This window comes from Corylus avellana, chromosome ca11, assembly GCF_901000735.1.
Source record: "Corylus avellana chromosome ca11, CavTom2PMs-1.0".
In the NCBI taxonomy this organism is placed as follows: domain Eukaryota; kingdom Viridiplantae; phylum Streptophyta; class Magnoliopsida; order Fagales; family Betulaceae; genus Corylus; species Corylus avellana.
The window spans coordinates 6,674,270-6,684,610 of NC_081551.1; the positions used below are offsets into that span (position 1 = coordinate 6,674,270).

At 39.3% G+C, this 10,341-nt stretch overlaps 1 protein-coding gene across 1 annotated transcript; it reads left to right on the forward strand.

The window, feature by feature from the left end:
• Positions 1-6,880: 6,880 nt before the first annotated feature.
• Positions 6,881-9,227, forward strand: LOC132164953 (uncharacterized). The gene is made up of 4 exons (XM_059575471.1): positions 6,881-7,228; positions 7,381-7,444; positions 7,554-8,252; positions 8,926-9,227. Exons 1-4 carry the CDS (start codon positions 6,881-6,883, stop codon positions 9,225-9,227), a joined length of 1,413 nt encoding a protein of 470 aa, XP_059431454.1.
• The last annotated feature ends 1,114 nt before the right edge of the window (positions 9,228-10,341 follow it).

The following is a 10,341-nucleotide window of genomic DNA, read 5'->3' on the forward strand; positions in this document are numbered from 1 at the left end:
TAATAAAATCATCATCAGAGAATTTCTGCACAAAAACACAATGGTCAAAAGTGGTCTTCCTGTAGCATTGCTTCTCCATAACAGACTCAAACTTCTTATACCATTTCCTGGTTGCCTGCTTCAAACCATAGAGGCTTTTCTTAAGCCGACACACATAGTCCTCTTTTCCTTTGGCTATGAAATCCTCTGGCTACTCCATATAAATCTCATCCTCCAAATCACCATGAAGGAAGGCAGTTTTCACATCCATCTGTTCAATCTCTCAGTTTTGGCTAGCTGCTAAACCAAGAACAACGCGAATGGATGACATCTTCAAAACAGGAGATAAAATCTCATCAAAGTCAATACCTTTTCTCTGCCTGAATCCCTTGACAACTAGTCTAGCTTTGTACCGTAGTTATGAAGTGTGTTCTTCCTACTTCACCCTGTAAATCCACCTCTTCGTCAAAGCTCTCTTGCCCTTAGGCAACTTCACCAACTCAAAAGTGTGATTGTCATGCAATGACTTCATCTCATCTTGCATAGCATCAACCCACTCTGACTTATGTTCATCGTCCATGGCTTCTGCATAACACTCGGGCTGTCCCCCGTCAGTTAGTAACCCGAACTCATCTACAGAATACCGAGTGGAAGGATGTCGGTCTCTGGTAGACCTCCTGAATGGAACATTTGGTGGTATCTTTGGTATTGGCAATTGATCATTAGTCTCATCCTGTAAAGGAACATCAGTATCAGCAGAACCCTGTTGGTCATTTTGAACATCATGTTCAACTTGTGCTGGCAAATCTGTCAAAGGAGCCGGATCCAAGTCAATCAAACCATCACTGTATTGAGTCACTGCCTTTTTTGTCTTCTCAATATCATGTATTGTTTGATCTTCCATAAACACAACATCTCAGCTTCTCACTAGTTTTTCTCAACCGGATAATACAATCTGTAGCCAAACTCATCTAGGCCATAGCCTAGGAAGATACACTGTCGGGTCTTCACATCCAGCTTAAACCTCTCATCTTTGGGAATATGCACAAATGCCTTACATCCAAAGACGTGCAAATGATCATAAGAAACATTTCTGCCAGTCCAAACCCTGTCTGGTACATCAAATTGAAGAGGAACACATTGTGTGAGATTAAGGACATGTACTGATGTACTCAAAGCCTCCCAACAAAAGGAGTTTGGCAACTGTGCTTGTGAAAGCAAGCACCTTACCCTCTCAACTAGTGTTCTGTTCATCCTTTTAGCTAAACCATTCAACTGAGGAGTCTTCGGAGGTGTCCTTTGATGCCGAATACCCTGTTGCCTACAATATTCATCAAAAGGACGCCAATACTCTCCCCCATTATCTGTTTTGATGCACCTCAGCTTCTTCCTACTTTGTCTCTCAACTAAGGCCTGAAACTGCTTAAACACATCCAATACCTGATCTTTTCTTTTCAAGGTATATACCCATGACTTCCTTAAATGATCATTTATAAAGGTCAGAAAGTAAAGGTAGCCACCAAATGTTCTAGTCTTCATAGGGCCACAGACATCTAAATGTACAAGATCAAATATACCTGGCTTTCTTGTGGAAGGGAAACTCTTGAAAGAGACTCTGTTCTTCTTCCCTACCAAGCAATGTGTGCACTTTTTCAAAGATGCACTCTTCATCCTAGATAGAAGATTCTTCTTGGCCAGTATTGCCAAGCCTTTCTCACTCATGTGGGCAAGTCTCTTATGCCACAACTCTACTGCAGACTCATATCCATTGCATTAATAATGCCTTTGGAGAGTTTTGCCTACAGCATGTACAAAGTAAACAACTTATGGGCTCGAGCAACAACCATAGCACCTCTAGTGAGCTTGAGTGACCATTACGAAAGGTGTTGCAATACCCATCATCATCAAGTTTACCTACAGAAATCAAGTTCAAATGGATGTCAGGAATATGCTTCACATCTCTAAGAATTAACGTCATGCCATTACTCATCTCCAAGCACACATCTCCAATGCCAACGATTTTGGCCAAGCCATCATTGCCCATCTTCACAGTCCCAAAGTCACTGGCTGTATAGGACGTGAAGAAATCTTGTCGAGATGTAACATGAGTTGAGGCACCACTATCAATCACCCAGCTAGTCTCATGGCATGCAAAATTATGACATCATCATCATAAACAGTGAAGAAGTCTCCGGAAGTAGTGGTGGCAACTCGATCATCATTCTTGCCATTGTCATTCTTTGTCTCCTTCCCTTTCTCTTTGTTCTCTCTCTTCAATTTTCTGTAATGCTTCGTGATGTGCCATTTCATGCCACAATGATGGCACTCAACATTAGCAAACAAGTTTGACTTGTTTCTGTATTTATCTCTATTCTTTGGACCTCTACTTTTACTTGTCCCCCTTCTTTCTGTAACCAAAACCTCTGACTGTGAAGAGGATCCCTTTGATTTTCTTCTCATCTCTTCATTCAATACACTACTTTTAGCCAGATCCATATTGATTACACCATTTGGAGCTGAGTTAAATAATGACATTCTAAATGTCTCCCAAGAGTCCGACAATGTACCAAGTAAACACAACCCCTCAACTTCATCATCAAACTTGATACTTGTAATACCCCGGTCCCATTTTGGGAATATGAGAAGAAGCCACATAGAGTGAGTGGTTTATAAAGATAGTCATGGGTAGTAAGTTCTACACTGCCTAGTTACTAGGTGAAACTGAGCTTTTATAATGAATTTTAGGGAAGCTCCAAATTGACTAGTCCTTTTGGAGTAATAACGTAGATGTGGCTAGCGCTTTTTCCTGGGTTGTTACAAGTGGTATCAAAGCCAACTAGTAACGTCAGGTCATGTGGTACTGGAGCACTGCATGACGTGGCCCTAACGAGGAGTTAGGAATTTAAGAGGAAGAGTTTGTAACACCCCAATCCCATATTGAGAAGATGAGAAGAAGCCCATATAGAGTGGGTGGTTTATAAAGATAGTCATGGGTACTAAGTCCCACATTGTCTAGTTACTAGGTGAAATTGGGCTTTATAATGAATTCTAGGGAAGCTCCAAATTGACTAGTCCTTTTGGAGTCATAGCGCAGATGTGGCTAGCGCTTTTCCCTGGGTAGTTACAATACCCATCCCAGTCAGCTGATTAATAATTCCTTGGAAAGTGTTCAAGTGATATGCTAAGGGAGTTCCATCTTGGTATCTCAAATACATCAATTGCTTCATCAGAAACATTTTATTATTTGCGGTATTATGGGCATACAACTCCTCAAGTTTTTTCCAAAGTGTGCGTGCATGTGTCTCACCATCAATATGATTCAAAACATTATCATTAGATTTATTGTCTGGCTTCTCAGTAGCAAACACAGGTAAATGAAATTGCTTCACATAAAGTAGGTCTTCCATTTTACTTTTCCATATATGATAATTTGAACCATTCAAAGATACCATTCTACTTAGATTAGCCTTAATAATTCAACACAAGATATTTAACAGAATAATAACCACTTAAGTGCGCTCGATCACACCTAGCTCTGATACCACTTTGTTGAGAGATAAAACGGTTATGAAGTTTTTACCAAGATTACATTAATATACATAACTGAACATAACTCTAGCCCAAAAGCCTAAGCGAATGGGCTAAGGTCCACTTAAATATATTAAGTACTCTTTTCTTTTTTATTTTCTCAATGTGGGACACAACACTCACAAGTGCACTCACAACAATCTCCCTCTCACTTGTGAGTCTCTTCACATTGACCCAACTCTCCCTCGCTTGTGAGTTTTTTTACATTTTCAAGAGTGTCTATTGTCAAGAGTTGTGGATGGAGACATAACTCCGACGCATCCAGACACCTGTTCCAAGAAGGTAACCATGACTCTGATACCACTTGTTGGGAGATAAAGCGGTTATAGAGTTTTTACCAAGAGTATATTAATATACATAGTTGAACACAACTCTAGCCCAAAAGCCTAAGCTAATGGGCTAAGGTCCACTTAGGTATATTAAGCACTCTTTTTTTTTAATTTTATTTTTATATATATTTTCTCAATGTTGGACGCAACACTCGTAAATGCACTCACAACAGTTTTTACAGTCTTATAGGACTGCCCAAAAATACAATATGTAATGATCAAGTATTAGAGGAGATGATGATGATGATGAAGGGTTTACTGTGGGGTTTGTGAGGATGAGAAAAGAGAGAGGTCCCTGTTAAGGATATAAATCTTTTATGATAAAATTTATTTGTATTCCTTAAATCAAGGGATTTAGATGATATTTATTAACCATAATTTAAGGGATATGTTTGTATTTGAAATTATTCAAATCAAATTTAAAACTCTATAAATAGAGCGTTGTACTCAAATCAAATATGTGGAAAAGATGTAGCTTATAAGGCTTTAAGGTGTGGATCTAGACCATAGTTAAAACCACCTTAATCATTGTCTCTTTCATATCTTACCGTGTCAGAGTCAGAGGTCCTGACTTTGAACCTTGACTCCATCAAATCACTTCTCATTTAAATTAAATATTTCACGTGTTAGGTATTACTTATTAAAAGAGAGTTTGAGCCTACATGTGAGAATAAGTGTTAAAGTAATGATTAAATGATTAAATTTAGGGGTAATTACCATTTCCCCTTATCAACTACAACACATTGTCACTTTGCCCCCATGAACTGACAACCCTATTGCCTGACCCTATCAAACTACCATTTTGTGCCTGGGAACCCCTTCCGCCAGTTAAAGGTGTTAACTCAAAGGGTCAACCCGTCACGTGCGCTTCGCATGCCATCTTGAAATTTTATATCCCACCTTTTCCCCCATCAACTATAACGCATTGTCACTTTGTCCCCATCAACTACAATGCTTTGTCACTTTGCCTCCATCAACTGACAACCCTAATATGGGAAAAAGTGGGATAAAAAATTTCAAGATGGGTTGACCATCTAAGTTAACGCCTTTGACTATCGGAAGGGAGTTTTTGGCACAAAATAGTAGTTTGATTGGGTCGGGCAGTCGGGTTTTTAGTTCATGGAGACAAAGTAACAATGCGTTGTAGTTGATGGGGGAAAAGATAATTACCCCTTAAATTTACTTCTTTCTAACAGCTTAAGTTTTTGGGAGAAGCGGTGATTTAACAAGAGATGGTGATACTAGAAGCATCAAGCTTAAAGGAAGTGGCTACACGATGGCCTACTACGGTTGCTACATTTGTTAGTGCTAAAGATTTGAAGGAGGAGGAGTCTTAGCCTAACTAGCCTTAGCTGTGGGAGATTTGAAGCAGGAGTCATAGCGTAGCTAGGCCGTGTGGTAGAAAATTTGAAATCCAACAATAGTTGCAACAAATCAAAAATGTACTTTACTAGCACAAGTATTATGAGTTGGTAATCTTCCTATAAATTTACCAGTGCAGTGATACCCCCCTCTGTTATCTTCTCCTTCCCTGAATCCTTCAAATCTTTCCTCTCTCATTCTAGTGGGTAAGGTATTTTTCTCTTATTCCCATTTCTAAAGTTATCATCAAGAACAACATCTCCCTAGCCTGGAAGTTTTTAAAATCCCTAACCACTGAATACCGTGAAGATGATCTGATGGTGTTCACTTTTGAAAACTTGGAAGACTTGATGAGAGTGCTGGAAAACTCTCCATGGAATATCAAAGGTTCACCTTTGTTCCTTAAGAGATGGTCTTTGTCCGAATCCATTAAGGACATAGACTTTTCTACTGGAGCCTTCTGGGTGCTAGTTCATGATCTAACTTTGGAAATGATTACTCTAGAAAATGCTCTCAGCATTGGTTCAAGCTTCGGTGAACTCTTAGAGGTTGGCAATGATGATAATCATAAACCTACACGTAAGAGTTATTGAGGTTTCGAGTTCTGATCAAGCTTCATCGCCCTTTGATTCCGAGATTCACTCATCATCGTCCCCCTAAAGCTCCTATGTGGGTTCGATACAAGTATGAATGTCTCTTAGAATATTGCTATTTTTGTGGTAGGTTAGGGCATCTCTCTTATGCTTGTCCAGTGACTGATCGTCCTCCTGCTCATGGGAGAGATATGGGGATAAATTGAAGGCAAGTCCTCCCAAGTTTACATGGGTGTTGAATCTTATCTTTGCTTGTAAACCTCTGGCTTGCATGACCGAACCAGTTACGGAAGCTCCCTCTACAGTTACAACATTGGTTCCCACTGAGTCAAACCAGCTGAGTCTACTCGTTCCCACTCAGTTTCCTAGCACCTCACATGCCCATTCCCAATCTCAAGATTATGTACCCCATCGCATGCAAATAAACTCTTTCTCTTTGAGCCCTGTTTTTTCTCAAGCTACATTAAATGAAAAGTCTTCTCTTGTCCATTTACCGCTGAAAACCCATTCCTCCTCTTTAATGCTCACCCAATCCAACACATCTAGCATGCTTATTCTCCATCTAGCTGAAAACAAGTGCTCTGACATACCTTCACCCCTTTGCTCACCTAACCCCATGTGTGAAAATCAAAATCCTCTTACTCCCAAACTAGATGATTTCTCTTTTAGTTTGAAAGTAACCAACCACAAAACCCAAGCCGCCATGTGCTCATCTCCAGATTCATCTCCTTGCACTTCTAGAATTTTGCCTCCCTCTTTTTCCCTGAAACCACCAAAATACTCTCTAGCCTCCAATACCAAAAAACGTTTTCACCCTTATTCCAAACAACAATCCACCCCTGCCATTCCCTTTGTGCATGATTTCCCTTACAAAAAATCTAAGGTTAATTCCCAATCTTCTGAGGATGGTTTTGAGTCCAAAGATATGCGGGTTCTTTCTGCTCCTTCTCAGCTTGTTCTTGAGGAGATTGCATCTGCTATGGATGTTCCAACTAAGGTGGTGGGGCTGCATTAGCCCTGACCCGTCCAATGAAGCTCCTAGCTTGGAATTGTCGGGGGCTTGCTCGTAACCCGACAATTCGAGTCCTACGAGCTTTGATCAGGCAACACAGACTTGATCTTATCTTTCTTTCTGAAAGGATGGTGCCATCTTCCCGTTTTCAAGCTTCCTTGTTTGGTTTGGGTTTTTCTTCTTGGTTGGAAGTTCCTCGGGTTGGTTCACAAGGAGGGATTTTTCTGACTTGGAAGTTTGGTGTTGATGTCGAGCTTGTTAGGCTGGATAAGAGGTGTATCTCTTGTTTGGTGTATCTTATCCTTCAATTTGCACTTGGCTTGTTTCTTGCATTTATGCACCAGCTACTACTTCAGGTCGTCATGGTTGTTGGCCTTTTTTGTTTGATTTGGGGAATTCCTTTGGCGGTCCGTGGCTTCTAATGGGAGATTTTAATTATGTTCTTTCTCGTGCTAAGAAGAGTGGAGGCTGTAGTTTTGGGTCTTCTTTTCAAGGTGAATTTGTGGATTTTGTTTAGTTCAATGCTTTGGTGGATTTGGGATTCGTTGGGAACAAATTTACTTGGAGCAACCACCGGCCTGGTAAGGCTAATATTCGAGAACGACCAGATAGAGGCTTGGCCAATCAACAATGGGTGCATCTTTTCCCCAATGCTGTGATTAATCATTTGTCAGCCTTTCACTCAATCAGATCACTGCCCCATTTTGCTCTCTACTGAGGGCTCTTATCAGAATATCCCAAAACCTTTTCGTTTTGAAGCTTTTTGGACTCGTAAAGGTCCAGTTTTGGTGGCCGAAGCTTGGTTGGCTGAGGTTGAGGGCTCTCCAGCTTTCTCTTTGAGCAGAAAGTGGAAGAATACAAAGATTGCTTTAAAATCTTGGAATCACCAGCATTTTGGCAATATTCAAGCTAAAATAAAATCACTGATGGCTGAAATTAGCATTATTCATAGCTGCCCTCATTCCTCTACCAATTCGGATAGAGAAGCTGTTCTTCAGAAGAATTTACAAGAGCATTTTTTGAGAGAGGAGGTGCTGTGGAAGCAAAAGTCTAAAGAGTTATGGCTCACTTATACGGAACTCAACACAAAATATTTTCATGCCTTTACAGTGTGTCGTTGCAGGTATAACTCTATTTCTAGCCTCAAATATTCGGAAGGTTCTCCTATTTGTGGTAGAGATAATATTGGTGCATATTTGGTGTATCATTTCGGTAACATTTTTTCCACCTTCCACCCTCATTTGATTGATAATTTGCCAAAATTAGTGAATGAAGTTATTTCTGCTGAGGAAAATGCTAGAATTTGTAGCATTCCTGATGAACATGAGATTTTTGTTGCTATTAAGGAGCTTGGGCTTAATAAAGCCCTTGGCCCGGATGGGATGACTGGTCTTTTTTACAAAACTTATTGGCCTATTGTGAAAGATAGTGTGTACAGTCCTTCTTCAGGGGAGGCTTTCTTCTCAAAGAGTTTAGTCATACCAACATTGCTCTTATTCCTAAGGTTGATAACCCTTCTTTGGTGAATCACTTTCACCCTATTAGCCTTACTAATTTTAATTACAAGATCATCTCTAAGATTCTTTCCAATCGCTTTAAGCCTCTTTTACATAAAATTGTTTCTCCTTCTCAATCGGCTTACTTAAGGGAAGGTCCATTCATGATAACACTATCCTAGCCCATGAATTATTCCATTCTATGAAGTAGAAAAAAGGGACGGTGGCTTGATGGCTTTAAAGCTTGATATGGAAAAGACTTTGATTCTATGGAGTGGGATTTTTTGTTAAGGATTCTCACCTTGCTTGGTTTTCATCGTGTTTGGGTCCAATGGATTAGACAATGTATTAATACATCCTCTTTTTCCATTCTCCTTGATGGAGCCCCTTATGGTAAATTTACCCCTTTCGGGGCCTCCGACAAGGCGATTCTCTATCTCAGTTCCTTTTTATTTTAGGGTCGGAGATTCTTTCGAGGTTGTTCTTAAAGGAAGATGTGTTGGGTAATCTGCATGGTATTAAGATGGCACGTTCATGTCCGCCTATTTCTCATCTCTTTTTTGCAGATGATGTTATGATTTTCTCTCGGGCAAATGTTAGTGAGGCAAGGAATATTCTTAACTGCCTATCTACTTATTCTACGTGGTCCGGCCAGTGTATCAATGTCTCCAAGTCAGCTATGTTTTTCATCAGAAATTGCCAGCCAGCTAAGAAAAATTCTATCGAAGGCATTCTTAGTCTCAATTCGATCCCTGCTAGAGCAAAATATCTTGGTATTCCTCTCTTCATGCACAAGAGAAAGGCTGCTTCTTTTATTGAGCTAAAGGACAGAACTTTTTCCAAGATCACGGGTTGGAAAGCTCGTTGATTGTGGTATTTTTGTGACAAAAAATTTTAATTATAAAATTACCACTCGCAATAGGACGATTCTTTGTAGGATACGGCTATAGAGAGGGTGTCGAACCTCAAGGACTGTAGGGGTTTCGTTATCAAATTCGAAAGATCAAAATTAAGTTAATTAAAAATAGAATTGATTTGACTTTCTTTAAAATTAAAGTGTATGAAAATAAAAGAGATCTAAAATAAGAGAGAGAGTGTAGGGTATTGACTTCACCTCTATCCGCACAACAATGACTAATCATAATTAATCCCAGAAATTCATTCTATTCATGTTATAAATAAACAATAAACTACCTTATTAAAGAATAAGCATAATCTATCTTCGGTTGGTACGGATCGTCCACCTAACTACTAAGATGTGATACGACCTGTCTTCCCTAGGTATAAATTATCAAATTCTTTAACAGGATACACACAATCAATGAATAAGTGTAACCCATCTTTGGTTGGCACGGACTGTCTACCTAAATTACACTAAACTAGGGTGTAGTACAATCCGTCTTCCCTAGGCATGGCCTATCAAATCCTATTGATCATATGTCAATTAAACCCATTGTATAACCATCATCCTCATAATCACAGAAAACAAGAATGATTTGAGATCAATAAAAGTAAAATACTTTCTAAGACAAGAGAAGAATTTCACAAATATTGATTTTGAAATTTAAGAACAATTGTATTTAATAATTAAGAACAGAATCAAAAGGTAGCAATTCTCATAGTTATACAATCAACATGCATAAATTGAAAATTTTAGCCGCTCATGATCTTCTAAGCTCCAAAGACAATTTTCTGATTTCTAACTCTAGGAAGCGGTGTGTCCTTTTTCTCAATGCTTAGAGGCCTATTTATAGGGCTTAGGAGAGTCCTAGATGCCCTAGTAATCCTAAAAATTTTGGAGATTTAAGTCCAAGTTCAATTAGGATAAAGAAAACCTAAGTCCAAATCGGAATAGGATTCGCCCAAAATTGCATTCCTATCTTACGGGGCAATTTTGGCATTGCGTCGCTTCGAATTAGAAAAATACTATTTCACAATGATTTGTAGAAATTTCAGTTAGCTTTCCAATACCGCTTGAATAC

Coding starts and splice junctions, on each gene's coding strand:
- LOC132164953 (XM_059575471.1), top strand. CDS start 6,881: ATGAAGCTCCTAGCTTGGAATTGTCGGGGGCTTGCTCGTAACCCGACA. Junction 7,229..7,380: donor TACTACTTCAGGTCGTCATG/GTTGTTGGCCTT, acceptor GATTTTGTTTAG/TTCAATGCTTTGGTGGATTT. Junction 8,253..8,925: donor TGGCCCGGATGGGATGACTG/GTCTTTTTTACA, acceptor TCTTTTTTGCAG/ATGATGTTATGATTTTCTCT.